Genomic DNA, 22,154 nt, shown 5'->3' with positions numbered 1-22,154 from the left:
AAATTTTCCGTTTTTGAAATAACTAATAAATTCACAAAGATTTCTTTTCGCTTTCTTGTTACATTTTAAACAATGAAATGGGATATTTGCACTCTACGAACTCGATTTATGTTCCCTGCACATTACACACACACACACACACACACGGAGAAAGAGGGAGAGAGAAACACTATGTAAGTTTTTACTTGCAAACTCGAAATATTAGAAACTTTTCCGGTTCCTCAAAGTTAATTGAAAAACTACAATTGTTGCTATCTAACTTTCCTCTACAGGAATTCAATTTTATAGCTCAATATGCAGTTAAAAAGTGGAAAATTCTCCACCTAATATCGATATACATAATATTCAAAATTGTCCGGATTATGAAAAGTTTTTCCACTTGTTTCTACATCATAATGAAAATTGCCAAATCCATGAAAATTCCTTTCACTTGTCTCTACAGAGAAATAAAACTTTCCGATTCATAAAAAGTTGTTTTACTTTTTTGTTTCAAAATCATGAAAATTTTTCTACTTATAAAATGTTTCTCAAATTTTCCATACACGATGGAAAATCTTTCGATTCTTGAAAAATTGTTTCACTTGTTCCTACATAGTAATTGAAAATTTCTGAGCCATGAAAATTTTCAAATTATTTAAACGATCTTAAACCTTTAAACATTTTCTGTACATTAAGTCAATCAATTTTATGATTAATGAGTAATATCCGGATTTATATGTAATTACATATTTTTTCCTTCATATATAGGTTCGTCAAATCCTTAAATGTTTGTGATTCACACTTGTAGGGTGCTTCAACTCAAGTTTCATATTACATATTTTTACATATTTTGACCAATATTACACATTTCTATGATTTCTACATATTTTTTACTTAAAACAGTCTTAAAATTTTGCGTTTACTGAAATTTTAATTTAAAATAAAAAATAAACTCTCCAACTGTGCAAGTCTTGCATCTAGATTCAATTTTGTCATGTCTGTCTTTTCGTTTCTTTATCGAAAAAGAGATATCTCTCTCTTTTTATTTTTGTCAAACCATGTTTCGCAGAATTTGATAAGAATAGAATAACAAAAGAAATATAAGAAGAAACAAGTAAAAGTCCTCCCTCCGGGGTACATTAGCAGCGCCCTTTATTCTCAACTTTGGAGGAAGACAGATCACGTACCTGACAGCCGACTGGCCAGGAAATTCCTAAAATGAAGTCTATTTGATTGTTATCGGAGGTCGGATGGAAAAAATGATGAAAGCAAATCCTGTAATTCAAGTTAAAACTGTATGCTAGTGTGCTTCCAGGAATTTACTGCAAGAGTTCGCTCCAATAAGCTGGTGACAATGGCAATATCATAGCAGGTAACATAAGCTTTCAAAGAACTTCGCTTATTCAACTAAATGACAGGAGGACAGTACTCTAGTATTGCAGTTGCAAAAACGCACGTGTTCTTTATTGACCGTCGAAGTTAGAAATGGCTCCGGTTGCCTCAAGTTTATCCGCGAAATTGCGGCCCTGGGTAACTATCGATGATGCGTTTGCTACGGACGGTAAAGTGGTGGTGTGCCAAGTGTGTGATAAAAAAAATGATGTTCAATGAAATCCCAGTTATAACAACATGTACGAAGTTGTTGCAAGAATTAAAAATTTTCGAACTGTAAGAAAAAAGAAAAAAACAAGTACTCTTGACAGAAATACATCAAGATACTTCAGTGAGTGAGTTTTTCAAAGACTTATGCCAAGCAATGATAGCAGCAAACATTCCTTGGAACAAAGTTCAAGTGCCAAAATACCGTAATTTTCTGGGGAAGTACTGGCGTCGAATTCCTGACGAATCCACTCTTCGAAAGTGTTTTCTCGAAGTTTGTTATAGGGAAGCTGTAGATACCATTAGAGCAGAAAAAAGGTAGTTCCTATATTTGGATTTCTATGGACGAAACAACAGACGTTTTGGAACGTTATGTAGCAAATTTAGTGATTGGAAAGTTAAGTGAAGATCCTCCATCTAAATCCTATCTTATTGCGAGTACATTGCTGGAAGGCACGAATTATTCCACGATTGCTCGCTTTGCAAACGATGATCTTAAAGTATTGTGGCCGGGAGGAGTTCAAAAAGAAAAAGTCCTTGTTCTCTATACAGACAATGTAGCGTACACGTTAAAAGCGGGTAGAGCACTTACAGTTTTTTACCTTCACTTAATTCATTTCACCTATATGGCTCATGCTCTTCAGCGTGTTGCTGAAGAGGTGAGAGAACTTTTGCGAAGTAAATCAACTAGTTTCTTCCACGAAAAATGTTTGTTAAGGCGCCACAATGTGTTCAAGTTTACAGAGATCAACTGCCAGACGTGCCACTTCCTCCGGAAACTGTGCTTACCGGATGGGGCACTTGGATACTGGCAGTACATTTCTACAATGAACATTTTCAAAAAATTAAGCCTGTTGTTCATTCATTTCTATCAGAGCCTGCTGTGTCAGTTGGCATTGCTCAGAAACTGTTTAATGACTCAAAAGTAGCGTGTGATATCACATACATAGACAGCAATTTTGGTTGGCTACCTACAAGCATTAAAAAGCAAGAGACTGTTGGGCGGCCTCTTCCGGAATCCATGGAAATCATAGAGGATGCAAAGAGACTGCTGCAAGGTGCGTGTGGAGACGTAGGAAAAAAGTTCGAAAGAAACTAAATGCAGTGCTGGAAAGAAACCCGGGTTATGACAGCCTATTGGCAGTGTGTGAGATTCTCAGTGGTGAAACAAGATCCACCTCTGAAGATATTTCCCCCAACTACATCCCCCTGTTGAAATACGCTCCTAGTACCTAATGTGATGTGGAAAAATAATTCTCTGAATACAAGAATATTTTATCCGATCGCCGACAAAATTATACTTCTGATCATTTGGAAATGAACCTTGTAACCCATTACGCAACAACACACAGTTGAACTACAGGCACATCTTTTGCAAGTACTTTATTTCAAATTATAAATGTCCATTAGTGGAAATATTCTTCAATCTTTGTTCAGCTGGTATTGTTTAAAAGACATAGGACTACTTTTCTCTGTATGAAATAAATATATATAAAACAATACATTTCGTCTTAAGTTGCTTTTAGTATTTAAATTTGTATATTGCGTATAATTCATTTCAAAATTGGGCCGTGGTGACGGATGCGCATTTAGTGTAAAAGGTTCTAGATTTGAAACGGGACCACACCACATTACATGAGATTTCTGACGTACAAATGCCGTATGCATTGCTTTTCTCGGGGCTTTCCTGTTTCTCTCTAGCCGATTCACATCTTCCTCCATTCGCGTCTGATTTTTTTATCCTGCAATCAGTCACGTCAGTGACGTATGGCTGTCTCAGCTGTTCTAGCATTTCACTTCATTGGGGGACTTGCATTAAGCAGGATAAAGTGTAGTAGATTTTCCTTTTTATTTCCATAATTCGTTTAAATATTGCATACTCATACGCGTGTTAATATTACGTTTTCATAAATATGTAATATATGTAATATTACATATTCTTATATAATGTTACATATTTCTTACATTTTAAGCGATTTTTGTTACATATTTACGTACATATTTAGGGGTTGATATTACATAAAAGTCCGGACTCTATTAATGAGGAATTGTTACTTGATCGCTGATATTTGTTCAGAACGGAAAAAATTAGGGGAAAATTTTCCACCTCACATCACTAGCCACTGGTTAAAATACAAAACAGATTTCTAGTTTTACAGTTAGTTATATTGAAATGATTGTGCATAGTTGCCTCTTTAAACCGACTGCTTCTACCTTTTATCGTTGAAATGAATTATGAGAAATGTCTTATGTGTTGTATAAAAAAGAACACCAGAATATTTATTTTGCTGCAAATTATACAAGATTGTTTCAATCTAAAATCTTCCAATATGCATTCATAGAACTTAATTAAATTCCTTCAAACTAGTTAAATATTTTTCAAGCACTGGTGCAACAGCTGGACGATGGTAATGTTTTTACAAATGATGTGAAAATTTATGTTTAAACATTATATCTACTTTCCTGAATTTTTACTAATTTTCAAAACAACGTTGTACAAATTACTAGTGTTTAGTTGTTTGTTTGAATGATATCGTTCCTTTACACCTACGGGTAGTGCCGTACTGTGGAAAATCAGCGCTCGAGGCGATAGTATACGACAGCACCCCCGTTATTATGAGTGAGGTCGAGAGATCAGTAGCAAAGCGCCGCCACGGTTGGCACGAAGCATAGTAAAATTTTCAAAAATAAGCCCCGCTTTCCCTTGATTTTGAGCATTTTTTATTACTTTCCTACTTCCATTTTATATAAGTGCACATGCACTTTCTTAACATGAGTAACACTATAGAACCACTTCCCAAAGCAGGAAGAGGATTTAAGTACATACCAAAAATTCCAAGTAATTTTTCCTCTTTCTTTTTTTCTTTCCTTTTCCTTTCTTTTTTGCTCTCAAATTTTGCGCCCTTTACTTCGGCGCCTGGACCCCCTTACGGCATGGTACTGCCTATGGGACTAAAATATATGTGAACTTACAACTTAATGAGGGACCCGAGCCACATAAGTTTTTTTTTTTGAAATCGAACTGTTAGCCGCGAGAAAGCTCTAAGGTATAAAATAATAGGTCAGTACGTACAAGTGAATATCATTAAGCTACATTTCTGTTTATCTGATTTGTGCAAACAATAAATAAATAAACAGTTGTTGAAAGTGAAACTCATCTGGCTATCTGGAAATCGGAAATGACATACCTGGAATAGCTGCAAAAGTGATCAAGAAACCATGATCTGTATATGACTCGTCTGAGTGGAAATGAATAAACGCATAACGTGAAGAAGATACCAAAGGCGCTGGATACGTCGAATTGCAATATTTTTCCAGTATGGGACTACTTTCGCTCCTTCCATCATGAATCTGTTTAAGAAGTGCAAAGCATATTTTTAAATATATAATTAATACAAAATAGAAATTAAAAGTCATAGATAAATACAGTCAGAGATGAATAGCTTCTTACCATAGATCTATACACACTTTGGAAGCACTTAAAAATTTACATCAGTTTAAATTGTGTATCTGCTTATTGCTACAGATATACTAAAATATTTGCGAAAATATCTTAAACTAATTTTTTAAAAAAAATACATGTTAGTAGAGTACACAAAATGATCCATTTTTCTTCGTTTCAAATGGATCGAAATTCAACCTTTACACCCCAACAGTAGCAACAGTATAGTATGAAAAACCATTTGAATTTTAAAACGTACCCTAACTTATTACACCACTCAACGATGGCTGTGATCCAAAGGCATTTTTGAGAATAGTTTCATACCCGATGGGGCCCCTCCAACAAAACCATCCGTAGATTGTATGAAAAATTTATTCGCATAAAATCACTGAAGCGTCCTTAACAGAGGACTGTGTGTTCGCAACAGTCTATCGAAACGGTAAAATTGATTGGGTGATTACAGTTTAGCCTCTGGTTCAGCAACAAGCTATATGAGACGTGGACCTACAGTTTAATGTGGAATTCGAACCATATGAGCTCCCGGGTCTCCCACCCCAAAGAAGCGTACGCTAACCATGTAGCCACGAGGGAGCTCTCAAAACGATAAGAGTTGCAATACATAGGAGTTTCTGGATGTCAGCATGAAAGGTAGCAATGCAGCTGGGAATATCCAGATGCTCAGTTCAACGAATTCTGAAAAATTCAGCTCTGCATATATATCTGTACATTATCACCATTGTGCAGAAACTTGCACACAATCACAAGTAGCAGAGACTACTTTCTTTCGTTGGACAGAGAGTAAGCAGTAAACTGTAACAGCATTAAATTTTTTCATGAGGAACTTCCATTTGGGTGGTGTACTTAACGAACATAATATGCGCTTTTGGACTAATGAAAATCCACGATTGCTTCATGGAAAACATCATCATATTCCGAGGATTGCAGTGCAGATCATTGCAGTTTTCAGCCATGATTGCACTTTTCTTCTTTGAAGAAACGGTAAACAGATAGCAATACTTAACATACACTATGTGATTAAAAGTATCCGGACACCCCCAAAAACATACGTTTTTCATATTAGGTGCATTGTGCTGCCACCTACTGCCAGGTACTCACTATCAGCGACTTCAGTACTCATTAGACATGGTAAGAAAGCAGAATGTGGCGCTCCGCGGAACTTACGGACTTCGAACGTGGTCAGGTGATTAGGTGTCACTTGTGTCAGAAGTCTGTACGCAAGATTTCCACACTCCTAAACATACTTAGGTCCACTGTGTCTGATGTGATAGTGAAGTGGAAATTTGAAGGGACACGTACAGCACAAAAGCGTATAGGCCGATCTCTCTGTTGACTGACAGAGACCGCGGACAATTAAAAGAGGGTCGTAAAGTGTAATAGGTAGACATCAACCCAGACCATTACACAGCAATTCCAAACTGCATTAGGATCCACTCCAAGTACTATGACAGTTTGGCGTGAGATGAGAAAACTTGGATAGGTTTAATAGCATATATCAATATTAAACAAAGTCCTGGATTTAGTACTACCTCTGTATCTGTACACAAAGAAGTTAAAAGAATATTGTGTTAAAATGGTAATACACAGTGCTTCCACGAATAACACTAAGGCCCGTCTCCGGAAGAAAACAAGGCAGATAGAAACATAAAACCTTTTGTAACCTTCAAGGACATGCTGGTATGAAGAACCCCCTATGAGGTGCGCTCAAGGGGGTTACGGAGTGTAACTACAAAATTTTAAATAGCCGTGTGGTATCTCGTTTGAAAGGTAATCACGTGTAGAGACCAATTTTGGAAACTACATGTCGCTAGCGTGTCCCTGTCCAACATGGCGACTATCCGTAAAGTACGGTTGAAGTACGTTCCACGCATAACACGAAGGCCCATCTTCCGAAAAAAACGAAGGCATATAGAAACATGAAATATTTTGTATTCTTTAAGGGACATAAAAGACAATATTATGGTGATGTGGAGAATCTCCGATGAGGTGAGCTCAAGGGGTATGGAGGGTAACTATAACATTTTAAATAGCAATTCTCATCGTGTAGTACTCGGTTTGAAAGCTAATGGCGTGTAGAGACCAGTTCTGGAAACTGTTTGTTGCTATGGTGTCTCTATCCATCATGGCAGCTATCCGTAAGTACGGTCGAAGTACTTAGTTACCCCTCCTAATTCCCTTAGGCCCCCTCATGGGGGATTTTTCTTACCAGCATAATGTTGTCTTTTGTGACCCTTCAAGGTTACAAAAGGTTTCATCCTTCTATCTGCCTTGGTTTCTTCAGGAGATGGGCCTTAGTGTTATGCATGGAACGTACTTCGACCTTACGTACGGATGGCCGCCATGTTGAATAGGGACACGGTGGCCACATGTAGTTTCCAAACCTTGTCTCTGCATGTGATTACGTTTCAAACAAGATACCACATGGTGGGGGTTGAAATTTAAAATTTTGTAGTTAACCCCAATAACTCCCTCAGTCCCTTCTCTTGGTGGATTCACCTTATCAGCATAATGTTGTCTCTTATGTCCTTTGAAGGTTACAAAAAGTTTTATGTTTCTATCTGCTTTGGTTTCTTCAAGAGATGGGCCTTAGTGTTATTCGTGTAACGCACTGTATGTGTTTGTATACAAATGTGTAAAACATTGTCGGAGATATTGTAAATTTTGGTAGAAGTCAAAGGTCTTTAAATCGTTTTGGAGAACACATTCTCGTATGCTATACCATTGATAGTAATAACTTCTTTTATAATGTGCTTGGATTGCCATAAACGGCCTGTTATGATTCTTGTTTCTACGAAATTCATCAATAACACATATATATTCAATAATAATATTCTTCAACTGTACATATGAATGTTTCTCAAAATAAGACTCAACAATAAATTCCATCTGATCCAGTTGATTTGCATATCGTAAGTTTTACAATGAAAAATTTACAGCACTACATACATACACACTAGTGCTATTGCGGGCACTAAACATAAGACCATAAAACTTATCTGGAGTATCATTCTGCCTCCATTTCGTGAAAAGTTCTTGAAATACTACAACAATCACAACATTTTGCTTCGAGTCACGTTGGCAATTTGGTAGAGTTCTTATCTATAGTGTGACTGATTTCTGACTCGATCCAAGCCATGTGAGTTTGTAATAGACAACATTATGTCCGTTAGTTTTCTGGAGGTTCTCCTACATTCTCATTCCACCATTTCTTTTACAATCATTAATTTACAATAATCGTTCCTCTTATTTAAGCAAAAGAGCACAACCGTGGGGTGTAAAACCAGAAATTTTATTTCATTTTCCATTATTTTGCTAAAACGGATACCGGATCTGCGTGATAAAATAATCACATATTATACAGGGTGACTAGTAATCGATGCATTCCTTGCAAGGGGGTATTCTACAGGTATTTGGTCTAGGAATTAATTCGTGCGGGTGGACAAGAGATGGCGCAACGAACGGAGCGTCCCACAGTTCCGTGTATCCACACATGTGTTGCAAACCCCTGTCATCGCGTATCGTTCGTAGTATAGGACAGTGGATTAAAGCGTCAACAACACCACTCTGTAGTTAAGTGAACATGGCGCAATTTGTGCCTGATAAAGTGTTTTTGCGGGGTGTCCTGCTGCATTACTTTAACATGCAGAAAAGTGCGACTGAAAGTCATCGTATTTTGGTGGAAGTGTATGGTGACCATGCTCTAGCTGAACGAACGTGTCAGAAGTGGTTTGCACGGTTTAGAAGTGGTGATTTCGGCTTGGCAGACCAAGAGCGAGCTGGACAGCCAAAAAAATTTCAAGACGAAGAATTGACAGCATTGCTCGAGCAGGATTCGTGTCAAACGCAGGAACAACTTGCAGCAGCATTAGGCGTTGATCAAACAACAGTCTCCAGACGCTTGAAAGCCATGGGAATGATTCAAAAGATGTCACATTGGGTTCCACATGAATTGAAAGACAGAGACGTTGAAAGACGAAAAACCATTTGCGAATTGCTGCTTCAACGACAGAGCAGAAAGGGGTTTCTGCATCGAATTATTACGGGTGATGAGAAGTGGATCCATTACGAGAACCCTAAACGAAAAAAGGCCTGGGTGAAACCAGGTGAACCAGGTCCATCACAACCAAAACGAGATATTCACTGTGCAAAGGTTATGCTGTGCATATGGTGGGATATGAAAGGTGTGGTGTACTATGAGCTGCTGCAACCGGGTGAAACTATGAATGGAGAACGTTATCGACGACAATTAATGCGTTTGAAGCAAGCTGTGGCCAGAACACGACCAGAATGGGAGAACAGACATGATAAACTTATTGTTCAACATGATAACGCTCGCCCACATGTCGCAAAACCGGTCAAAACCTATTTAGAAAATGTCGGATGGGAAGTTTTACCCCACCCGCCGTATTCACCAGACGTTGCTCCTTCGGACTACTACTTGTTCGATTGCATGAACAACGATTTGATTGGACAGCGGTTTACTTCTTCAGAAGATATCGAAACATGGGTCTGTGACTGGATCGCTTCCAAGGATGAGGACTTCTTTCGCCACGGAATCCGTACATTGCCTGACAGATGGGCGAAAGTGGTGGCTAGCGATGGACAATATTTTTCTTAAGGTATTTATGTATTTTGTGTTTGTACTACAGGTTCAATGTGTGCGTACCAACCGCACGAATTAATTCCTAGACCAAATACTTTGGAACATTTTCACCTTATGAACCAGGGGCCGCAAATCAATAGTTTCTACGTAATTTACACATGTGTGATTTCTTTGAAATTTGGCGGCCAACGAGAGGTTCACGAGAAAGTTTTCCCCTGACCCACTTCCTAAGATCGTACAGGAATCAAATTTTAGATGTGTAATCCTGCGTCTTATGTAGGTGATGTGGTAATGTACAGCTCGAAACTCTGTACTGTTGCTGCGTAACAGGTCTGAACGTGAAATAAGGTGTACTGGTCCAAAATCCATTACTGCATCTCAGAAAGAAGGTGTCTGGCCAATATTCGAGCAGTGAATGGGTGCGTTGTTTTTCAGGAGGTGGACACTTTTGTCAACATGCCACGCTCTGGAATTTTACAGAATCTCGGAACGAACGCAGCAGTGAGACATAGTATTGTTGTGGTAACTTTTGCCGGGAATGCAAGTAGTAAAGCCCCATAACTAACTAACTCTATGGCTTATGGAACCCTGAGGTTCAATGCCGCGTTCACAAAATTTCTCCACTGACTTCTATCCTTAGCTAACTGCATCCAGTTTCTACTTTGTATTCCAATCTCTGCGAGATCCATCTTAATATTGTCCTCCCATCTGCGCCTAGGTCTTCCTAATGGTCGTTTTCCGATTGGTCTTCCAGTCAAGACTTTGAAAGCGTTTCTACTTTCTTCTATCCTAGTTACATGACCTGCCCACCTAAGCCTGCTAGACTTAATGACCCTAACAATGTTTGGTAAACCGTATAAATTATGTAGTTCGTCGTTATGAAGTTTCCGCCATTCCCCATTCCCGTTCCTCTTGGGTCCGAATATTCGTCTCAGGATCTTGTTCTCAAATACTTTCAGACTATGTTCTTCCTCAGAGTAAGTGATCATGTTTCGCAGCCATACAGAACAACAGGCATGATTATCGTTTTGTATATTTTAAGCTTCAGATTCCTCGACAGAATTCGCGACGACAAGAGATTTTGAATCGAATAGTAACAAGATTGATTGATTGATTAAAATTGTTTATATGGGCGCGTCGACATCGAGGTCTTTTGCACCCTTCTCTGACAAGAAAAATGAAGTACCCAAGAAAAAAAGCATAGTATCATAGATATAATAAAGTAAAAGCAAAGTCTGGAGTACGTAAAAGGTGTTCGGTCATTTATGAATTAAAATGTCATAGCATTCAAGAAATGTGCAAGCTCGATACACAAACACAAGGACGGGTTAGTACACAACAGCATGTTAATCTTCTCTGCCGGGGCAGCTCGGCAATAGGTGCACACACGTGGGGCAGCCCATAATTAGTAATGAATATGACAGTGCAGTAAGGAAGATAAAAGCAAGGAAATGCTATGAGAAGCATAAAAACACCATGAAAAAACACAAACGGTAGATAAAAGCAGAAATAAATTAATTTAAAAAATGTGAGAAATGCACTCACAAATCACGCAAGACGTGCAAAAGTTGCAAGTAGGTGAAAACTCGCTGGATCATCTGGACATCGTCTCCAAGCAAGGTAGACAGATCAGCTGGTAAGCCAAGGCGGGCTCGCTCAGGAGCAAGAGGAACACATTCCACAAGAAGGTGGCGGATGGTCAGGAATGCACCACACTGGGTGCAGGAAGGTGGGTTCTGACGACGTAACAGGTAGCCATGGGTCAGATGGCTGTGCCCGATACGTAATCGTGCCAATCGTCGTTCTTCCAGTCTTGAAGGACGAAAACTCGTGGCCCAAACACCAAGTCGCGGCTTGATAGCATGCAGTTTATTCTGAAGGTGCTCATCCCAGTTTGTCTGCCAGCGCTGAAGGAGAAGACGGTTGATTACAGGGCGAATATCAGAGCTGGGGAGAGGTGACGGATACTCAGATCCTGTAAGGGCAGCTTCTTTGGCAACACGGTCAGCACGCTCGTTCCCTGGAATACCAGCATGGCCAGGCACCCAACAAAATTGGACATCGCAACCTGCAAGTCGTAAGGAATGGCAAGAGAGTAGAATTTGCTGAACTATAGGATGCACAGTTGACACATCCGTGAGACTATGTAAAGCGCTGCTGGAGTCAGAGCACAGGAGAACATGTCGGAGATGGCATCGACGAATATAATGCAGAGTCTCCAGAATAGCAACCAATTCAGCAGTGAACACAGTGGAAGTAGGGTGGAGCTTCAAGCCAGCGCTATGATCATCCGTGACGAAGGCACAGCCAACAGAATCTTCATGCTTCGAACCATCCGTGTAGAAGACAGCGTAGGTACGGTACGCATCCAGAAAAGAGAAGAACTCCTGACAAAATTGTTGATTGCTGGTAACAGACTTCTTAAATTGCGTTAGATGAAAGCTGACAACTGGTGGAAGAACTGTCCATGGAGGAATGGGCAGGAGGCCCAATGGGTAGATGGCAGGGACATCGAGTCCAAGAGAAGCCCCAAGGTCTATAGCACGAATGCCAAAAGGCCGGGTAGCAGTAGGTCGTGCTTCATATCTGTCATAGCGAGCACCAGCCTCAAGGGCGAAGGCCGAAGGATGGTCAGGTACGGCACGGATATGAATGTAATAGCGCAGGAGCAGGCAGTCCCGACGGTGGGAAAGAGATGGTTCATGAGCCTCGACATAGAGACTAGGAATAGGGCTAGTTCGGAAAGCTCCAAGCGCCAAACGATGGCCAAGATGATGAACAGAATCCAGATGACGTAGGATGGAAGGTCGAGCAGAACCATATGCAACACAGCCATAATCCAATTGGGAGCGGATGAGGCTACGATATAGACGCAACATCACCACACGGTCAGCACCCCACGAAAGATGGGACACCAAACGTAGTAAGTTCATGGAGCGGAGACAGCGGTACTTCAGGTCTCGAACGTGAACAGCCCCGGTAAGTCGTCGGTCGAACTCCAAGCCCAGAAAACGAACATGATCCACATAGGACTATCGAGAACAGCCAAGGAACAGCTCAGGATCATAGGCACAGTGACGAAGGCGACAAAAATGTACGCAGTGTGTTTTGGTGAGTGAAAAGCTGAAACCAGTAGTGGTAGACCATCGGTGAAGGCGGTTGAGCGCTAACTGCAACTGGCGAGTAACTAGACGGAGATCACGTGAGCGACAGTAGATAGTAAAGTCATCCACATAAAGCAGCCCATGAACAGAAGGGGAGAGCTGCGACATCACACTGTTCACTGCAACAGCAAACAGTGTGACACTCAACACACTACCCTGTGGAACGCCATTCTCTTGTGGAAACGGAGCAGAGAGAGTAGCTCCAAACTTGACTCTAAAAGAACGTTGTTGGAGAAAATTCTGGATGAAGAGAGCCAAGTGGCCACGTAAGCCCCAGAGATGAAGTTGCCTCAAAATGCCATATCGCCAAACGGTGTCATAGGCCTTTTCAAGGTCAAAGAAGATGGCTATCAGATGTTCTTGATGACGAAATGCATCCTGAATAGCACTTTCAAGATGCGCCAAATGATCAGTAGTGGAACGGAAGCGCCGAAAGCCACACTGAAGATTGGAAATGAGGCCATGGTGTTCAAGAAACCAGACTAAGCGAGTATTGATCATCTTCTCCAAAACTTTACACAGACAGCTAGTCAAGGCGATCGGGCGGTAGCTTCTACTGGACGTGGCAGGTTTAACAGGCTTCAAAATAGGAATAATGTATGCTTCACGCCAGGCATCGGGGAAGGAGTCTTGAAGCCAGATGCGATTGTACAGGTCAAGAAGATGTTGCTTGCCATTGTTAGGCAGGTGCCTGAGCATAGCATAACAGATGCCATCAGGACCAGGTGCCGTGTCCTTCGTAGAATCCAAAACAGCAGCAAGTTCAGCAGGAGTAAAAGGCAAATTATAAGCTTCAGCGGTTGCAGAGCGGAACTGAAGTGGCGTACGTTCGGTGCGTTGTTTATAAGTGAGGAATCCAGCTGAGTAGTGAGTAGAACTGGATACATCCGCAAAATGACGATCTAATCCAGCAGCAATACTGTCCTGATCAGTGACCATTACACCATCGATAATAAGGGATGGAACCGCAACGGAGGAAACATGTCCCTGTAGACGACGAATTTGCGACCAGACCGCTGTCATGGAGCTGCCAGCAGTAAGAGAAGAAACATAAGTGCGCCAGCTATGACGCTTAGCTTGCTTAATCAGATAGCGGGCTCGAGCACGAAGAAGACGAAATTGGGCCAAATTATCTGCTGTAGGAGCACGATGAAAAGTACGTAGTGCTTACCGTCGGGCCAGAATAGCGTCTCAAATCTCCTCAGACCACCAGGGAACGGTCCGTTTGCACCGGGAACCAGCATAGATAGGAATAGAGTCGTGTGCAGCTGCCAGGATACTCTGCTGAAAGGCCTCACAATGACCATCAACAGTAAAACGAGGTTCTAAAGTGAAATGAAAAATGGCGGGAAAATGATCCCAGTCTGCGCGACGTAGATTGTAGGCAGTGAACGGAGCAGAATGGATGAGCGGAAGACCATGCACAAGAATAGGAAAGTGGTCACTGCCACAGAGATCATCATGCACGCGCCAAGTAAGATGGGCACCAACTTGAGGACTGCAAATGTAGAGGTCCAAATGAGAGTAGGTACCAGTAGCAGTAGTAAAATGTGTGGGACTGCCATCATTGAGGAGCAATGAGTTTGTGTTGTCAAGGAAAGTGGCAATCTCTTGACCTCGCGGCTCAGTACGAGGAGAGCCCCACAGTGCATGGTACGAGTTAAAGTTACCCACAAACAGAAATGGGGATGGAAGCTGTCGGGCAATCTGTTCAAGATCGACAGCAGTAAAGACGTCATGACGCGTAAGGTAGATACAACAAAAAGTAACAGGTTGTCTTAAGAAGACACGAGCAGCTATAAGCTGGAAAGCACTATTCACATGGATGAGAGCAGAATGGTAAGCATCAGAGACCCCAATTGCTACACCACCTGCTGCACGACCTGCAGTAAGCTGATCATGACGATATACAGTGTAACCAGAGAGAACTGAGTTGCTAGTAGAGGTAAAATGCGTTTCCTGAAGACAGAATATGGTAGGATGAAACAATGTCAATAACTGCTTAAATTCCTCGTAGTGAGTGGAATAGCCATTTAAATTCCTTTGAAGAAGAGACATGTTCAACAAGCATCGAGAACAAGAAGCGAGGTACTGCGCTTACCTTTTTCACGGCCTTCCACAAGGGTAAAATCATCGAGCGCCTCCTCCACCATATCATCCATAAGAGAATCGTCATCACTAGGTGGACTACGTGACGTATGCTTCTTTTTCTTCGCCCCAGGTGGGTTAGAAGACTGGGTACGTGAAGATTTCTTCGATGCCTTGGTAGAAGAAGCAGTGGAAGAGGGAGAGACAGTCTTGGAAGCTTGAGCCTGGAGCTGTTTTTTTCGTTCCTTCTTAGTGAGGTTGGCTGTTTGACTGTTTCAAAAACTGGGTTATGGAGTGAGTAGGAGTAGACGAGATAGAGCCAGCTGTCGGAGCGGCAGGAGGCTGGGAAGCAGGAATGGGCTTAACAATTCGTGGAGGCGAATGATCTTTCAATGGAAGCTTAGGCTGCGAAGCGGATGATGATCGGTGCTTCGTGCGGGATAGTCCTGGGTTCACAGAAGAAGCAGTGGTACGCGACGACTTGGAAGAGACTGGCGCACTGGGAAACTCAACGTCAGTTTGGGTAGCAGAATTGACTGTCTGAGTACCTTGTGATCTGCTGGTCTTTAGAAGGGAAGAGAAACTGGTGCCGAAGTTGACTTTTGGCTGTAGCCTTCGTTTAGCCTCAGCGGCGGAGATCTCGATTACCATCAATTCACGGATCTTCTTCTCAGCCATAAAATTAGGACAGTCACGTGACCAAGCTGGGTGGCCACCTTTACAATTAGTGCACTTCGATGTGGCCGCACATGGGGCCGGACCATGAACTGCAGAACTACAATTGTCACAGATGGCAGAGGCATGACAAGAAGGGGCTGAGTGACCAAAATGTTGGCAATTAAAGCACCGTAATTGTACTGGTATATACGGGCGGACCTTCAAACGGTGGTAAGCAACGTTCAAATGCGTTGGAAGGTCAGGTAGAGCGAAAGTTATGATATAGGAATCCGTGGGCTGTACTGTGCCATTTCTCTTCGTAGTAATACGATGGACGTCTGTCACATGGCTACCCTTAAATTCGGCACATATTTCCGCCTCTGGTAACTCTCTTAAATCGAAGCAAGTGATGACTCCTTTGCTAGTGTTTAACTGCCGATGAGGCTCAACCAGAATAGGAACAGGTCCTAGCTGCGTACTAGCTAGAAGTAATTGTGATTGTTTGTCTGTTGTCGTTTGAACAAGGAGCGTCCCATTCCGTAATTTACGAATATGTCCAGGAGGAAACGTTCCTGTGGCAATGTGATGAAGTTGACGATGAACTATAAACGGTGACAATTTACTTAATGCTCCAACGGTGTCAGTTGATCTGTCTTTAATAATTAAATATCTTGGTGCAAGACCAAGCTTTTCCTCTCTCTCTCTCTATCCTGGGTGGGTGGTTGATGCGTAGCCATAACTAAAGAAAGCCCAAAATCCTCTCAGCTTCCCCGTCATGGTTCGAAGCGGCCAACGAGGCTGGCAGGTCCTACCTGCATGACCCTTGTCAGCAAGCTAAGCTGTGACACCAAGTCAAAATGACAAGGAGGCAGAGCCACTTGCGCCGCCGACTGATGGGTACTTTTGAGAGGATCCACGTCCCACCGTGTAAGGGGAGGAACCAATGGTTCATTGGAGATTCCCGCACCGCAGACTCCCAGCATTCCCTTTCAGGGCATCACTCCTTCCGGTCCTGCTGGGTGCGCATGCGCTGCACTCCTCCGTCCCACGGCCCCGGGTCCAGCGTCATCCAAGAAAATCCAAAATCAAAACCAGTCCATAGCAAGGTTGTCTTCTACAAAGAGCAGTCCATATCCGAGGCTTATATTTTTAACGACGCTCGATCGCAGGTTTTAAATGCTGGGTGATCGGCCCGGCACAACCCAACCTGGAGGAGCAGTGGCTGATTGCAGTTCCGAAGAACTGGGCGATGGGGGCGCCACGTCCAGACGCCGGGGAATAGTAACAAGAATTCCCTGCTTTGAGTCGACATTTAATTTCTTCGTGAATATGATTTTCCTCTGTTAATATTGATCCTAGATATTTGATCCACTTTATCGAAAGTATTATTGAATATTTTAACGCATCCATAATTTGCTGTATTCCGGTCCCGACGCACTTCCATGTATTTAGTTTTCTCTGCATTTACTTCTAAACCCATGTCCCTGCATTTCTTTCTATTGTTCTCCTATCATCCCCTATTAAATTTACATCATCAGCATACGCCATAACCTGGTGAATACCGTTCAACTGTGGGCCCTGGTTGCTATCTTTGATTTTCCTTATAGCGTATTCCAAAACGAAGTTAAATAATAATGGCGACAACGCATCTCCTTGTTTCAGGCCATTTTCGACGTAAAAGCTCGTAGACAAAAATTTTCCTACCCGGACTTTACTTTGGGATTCATTTAAACATATCTTAATTAATCTAATTAGCTTTCTTGGTATTCCAAGTTTTGTAAGAACGTTGTATAATGTTTCTGTCCTAACCGAGTCTTACGCCTTTCTAAAATCAATAAATAATTGATGTACCGGAGTATTGTATTCCCACATTTTTTCGAGTATTTGGCGAATGGTAAATATTTGGTCGATAGTTGAACGATTTCGTCTAAATCCGCACTGATAATCTCCAATAATTTCATCTGCCTCAATAATTATTACAGTCAGTTTTGTCGCCTTTCTTGTGAATTGGAACAATGATTCTTTCCACTCTTGTGGCAATTCTTCCTTGTTCCAGATAAGGAGAATGAGTTTGTGTATCTTGTTCCACAATTTTTCGCCTCCAGCTAAAATCAACTCAGCCGGAATTTCATCTACACCCGGAGATTTGTGTTTCTTTAATTTCTTTATAGCGGTTTCTACTTCTATTCGGTTGGGTTCTGGAATAAACGGTTCTGCGGTGTGTATCTCCTTTTCTCCACGCACACTAGTTTTTGGTTGCGTGTTAAGCAAATCGTCAAAGAAATCTTTCCATCTATTTAAGATGCTATCCGTGTCAATGAGAACTGTACCGTCAGATTTCTTTAATATATAAGCACGAGGTTGATAGCCTTTCTTAAATTCGTTGATTCCCTTATACATGTCCCGGATGTTTTTATTTTTACTATTATCTTCAAGTTCCTTAATTTTAGCTTTCAGAAAATCGCGTTTCTTTGTTCTAAAAGTTTTGGAAGTTTTCCGCCTGATATCTGCGAACTTTTCTGTAGTTATTTCATTCGGATTTTGTAGCCAGCGTAATCTTGCCTGTTTCCTCTTCTCTGCTAGTTTTATGCATTCCTGGTCGAACCATGGTTTGTTCCTACGTATTTCAGCGTGTCCCAATTTTTCTTTTGCTGAAATTTTAATGCTATCTCTAATTTCAATCCAGGTATCCTCAACACTAGTGCACTTCGAATCTTCTAAAGCCGAGAATCTATTCGAAACTTCAATCTGGTATTTCTCTCTTACCTGGCTGTCTTCTAATTTCTTTAAATTAAATCTCTCCGTTTTCGGACAATGAATATTACCTTTATTCAGCGATAACCTCTCTCGTATTATCGCTGCTACCAGGTAGTGGTCAGTGTCACAATCAGCCCTTCTAAGCGACCGGACATCAATTATGCTAGATTGCCTTCTTCTATCTACTAAAACGTGATCAATTTGATTGTGTGTTTTTCCGTCTGGTGATGTCCAAGTGTACTTATGAACGTCGCGATGTGGGAATTTTGTAATCTTCACAATTAGGTTTTTGGATGTTGCAAAGTTCACGAGTCAAACACCATTGTCATTACTTTCCTTATGCAGACTTTCGTTCCCTATAATCGGTTTGAAAATATCCTCTCGTCCTACCTTCGCATTGAAATCCCCTAATAGAATTTTCATATGGTATCGCGGGAGTTGGTCAAACATCCGTTCCACTTCTTCATAAAAACTGTCTTTTATATCGTCATCCTAATCTTCAGTTGGGGCATGTACACTTAAAACAATAATATCACACCACCGTCCCTTAAGAGTAATAAAAGAAAGTCTATCAGTAACAAATTCAACCCGTTTAATTACTGGTAATATACGTTTATGAACGAAAAACCCTGTTCCTAACTGGTGATTTTTATTTCCTTCCCCGTAAAAGAACGTAAAATTTCCGAAATTCTCAGATCCATTTCCTTCCCACCTAACTTCCTGAACTCCTACTACGTCCATCCTGTATTTCTCTAACTCACTCGTTACGGATTTTAACGTGCCTGCCCTATAAAGACTTCTAATATTCCATGTTCCAAATCTCATGTCCATTTTCTTTTGCTGAGGTCGTGCCAAGTTATCAGTCCTTGTCCGAGGCTTTTGTGAATATTTCTGAACAAGCGCTTTTTTTTAACAGGATGAGGTTGTTAGCCCTACCCAAACCCCCAAGCTGGCTCGGCTGTCCGCGACAGCTTATTCAGTATATTCGCAGCTAACCTCTATATCTAGAGGCCTTCTCCTCGATCCGCAACCTGAGGACGCGCCATGCCGTGGTGACAGGAACCCACGTTACACGGGTAGTAAAGCCCCATGGTGATCTCAAATAAACGTGAGCATCACTTTGGTCACTCAGAGTTGAACACGGGCTTCCATTGGAGGTGGTACGTCGGCATGCTGTCATTGGTTTGGCTAGGTTTCCTATTTTTCTTCATCCCCATCAGGCGAAGGCCTAGATGGTACCTTTTGGAAAGTGCCTAGCATTTACGTATTCTCATCGGGTACTCGAATCCGTGCTTCTGTGCGATGCTAATTACAGTTTACCCTTGTTCCGACTCTTTTTAAACCTCACCGTTTTACCTTTGTAGAAAGCTAATCACATTAGGTTGTGATAAGCAATTGTAGCAATTGGCACGGCAATAGTCGTAATTTTGTTTTGAGTTATTAAAGTGAAGTATTCGATTGCAATTTATTTATTTATGTAAGGGAATGACTAAAGGAAGGGTTTGGACCTCCAACTCCGGGGTCACATTGGTCTTTCAGGTAGGTCTATGATTTGGGAAGAAACTGGCCCAGGCTTTCCAAAAGGTGCGGTCCCTGACCTCGTCTGGTGGGAATGAAGAAAACCAGGGAAAACCTAGCCAAACCAATGACAGCGTGCCGACGTATCACCACCAAAGGAAGTCCGTGTTCAACTCTGAGGGACCAAAGTGATGGTCACATTTATTTGCGATCAGCACTGGGTATTACTACTTGCTTTCCAGGCAAAGGATGCCACAATTACCAGGATATATTATGCGTCACTGCTGCGTGCGTTGTGGGATTCTGCAACATTCCAGAGTGTGGCATGTTGACAAGGGGTGTCCGCCTCCTGGAAAACAACGCACCCGTTCACTGCTCGAATATTGGCCAGACAAATACATGTTCCTGGGTGTGAAATCCCCCGTAGTTCGCGATTTCTCTTGACCAAAAACCATCTTCATTCCCCCTCTTCCCACCCATGCAGTCATTTCCTAAGGTCAAGTATCTCTGCGATGTTGCCTCGCTGCATTCTGAGGTGCAGTAATGGGTTTTGGACCAGAATACCTTATTTCATGTTTCAATATATTACAAAGCTATGGTACAGAGTTCCGAGCTGTATTTTATCACATAACTTACATAGAACGCAGAGTTACACATCTAAAATTTGATCGCTCTACGGTCTTTGGAAGTGGGTCAGAGTAAAACTTTCTCGTGCACCTCTAGTTATCCGGCACATTTCAAAGAAACAACGCATGTGCAAATTACTCACAAACTATTGATTTGCGACCCCGGTTCATACAGGTGAAAATGTTTCAAGTATCTGCAGAATACCCATTACAAGGAATGCATTGAATTACCAGTCACCCTGTATATGTAATTTTCATAATTGGGTATTCACAAAGTGCATTTTTGTTATGCATTTCTGGTTTACATATTTATTTTACAGTCATTTGGGGGAATATGCACGCATTAAGCTTTTTGATCATGTATTACCAAGTGTAAAGGGTTCTTCAACGTGAAATGTTCAGACAACATACAGTAGACTTTCCTTTATTGTTGTTCTGTGCAAGTAACATAGCGATAATGTTTCAAGTGACAATGTTAGTGCAGCTTACACTGAAGTCTACGAATTGGGCATTTTCCCCCAATATAAGGGTAATATCCACATATATGTATAATATACACCCATGTAGTTAATTATACATTGAAAGAGTGGTATATATTTGGTAGAAGTAACTGGAAGATAAGAAGAAGGGTTACAAATACTGTAACACTTCGAACTATAAAGGTAACCAAGAAAGTTCTGTCGTTTTTTCACCTACCAGCTTCGAACATCGATATGTCACCTAAGATATACCTGGAACATCAAAAATAGTCTCCATCAGCATCGACGACCTTCTGCCAACGTTCTGGAAGGCTATGGAATTCATCGCGCTAGAACTTGGTGCGCCGTGAAACGAAGAAGGTATGAAGTACATTTTGCACCTCTACAAGGAAGAACTTGCATCCTCTAAGATGATTGACCAAACAATGAAACAGGTAATAATCGGACGGTACAATGTCCGGGAAGTATGGCGGATGCAATAGTGTTTCCCATCCAAGGCATACAATGATGTCCCGGGTCATCCTAGCCACGTGGGGCTTAGCGATGTTCTGTAACAGGAGGACCCTTTTTCGATTCAGAAGTGCTGGCTCCAGAGGTTTGAGTTTTTCTTGAACATGGCTCAACTGCTGACAGTAAATGTTTGTTGCTCTGATTAGCTGGTAGCAGTTCCCGATACACGATGCCACGAGCAGTCGACCAAACAGACAGCGCCGTGGAGTTTCGTACAGGACCCACTTCTCATCACATATCAACACTCCGTCCAGAAATGGCATCTTCTTCAGACGAGACAGCAAAGAAACACAGGTGTTTACTATCGTTGCCTTCTGGTACAGAGTTCAATCATGAGGGACCCATCGACCCAACTTGTAGTGCTTCCCAAGTTGATGGAAGTGCTGCCGAATGGTTTGTCCACTCTCACTGAATTCTGGCCACTGTTCGCCTCAATTGCTGCCTGAAGATTTTCATTTTATACATGTTGGTCTTCCGGCACAGGGAGTGTTTCGTCACCGTTCTTAAACTTGTTAAACCCTCGCTGCACTGTTCGCATAGTCACGACACCTTCACCAAAGGCCTAGGTCAAATGCCGGTGCAGCGGGGCAGAACATATTCTAGGCCTTTGGTGAGGGAGTAGTCAATATAACCAGTCATATCTTGTACTACTTCTACTTCAACTGAACCGATTGGAAAGGTCTTTCTTCGTTCCATAGTGATAAGCTAGTCGCT

The 22,154-nt window shown here is 41.7% G+C and overlaps 1 protein-coding gene across 1 annotated transcript in view; it reads right to left on the bottom strand.

Annotated features, from left to right (window-relative positions):
• The window catches only part of LOC145683884 (cubilin-like), a 1,291,374-nt gene that overhangs the window by 834,147 nt on the left and 435,073 nt on the right, over positions 1-22,154 (bottom strand). Inside the window, exon 17 of the mRNA XM_081755522.1 lies at positions 4,767-4,929. Within this exon, the coding sequence (XP_081611648.1) occupies positions 4,767-4,929 (163 nt within the window). The remainder of the gene's footprint in view (positions 1-4,766; positions 4,930-22,154) is intronic.

This window comes from Thermobia domestica, chromosome 4, assembly GCF_964235325.1.
Source record: "Thermobia domestica chromosome 4, izTheDome1.hap1.1, whole genome shotgun sequence".
NCBI lineage: Eukaryota > Metazoa > Arthropoda > Insecta > Zygentoma > Lepismatidae > Thermobia > Thermobia domestica.
This window is presented reverse-complemented; position numbering and strand designations above follow the sequence as displayed.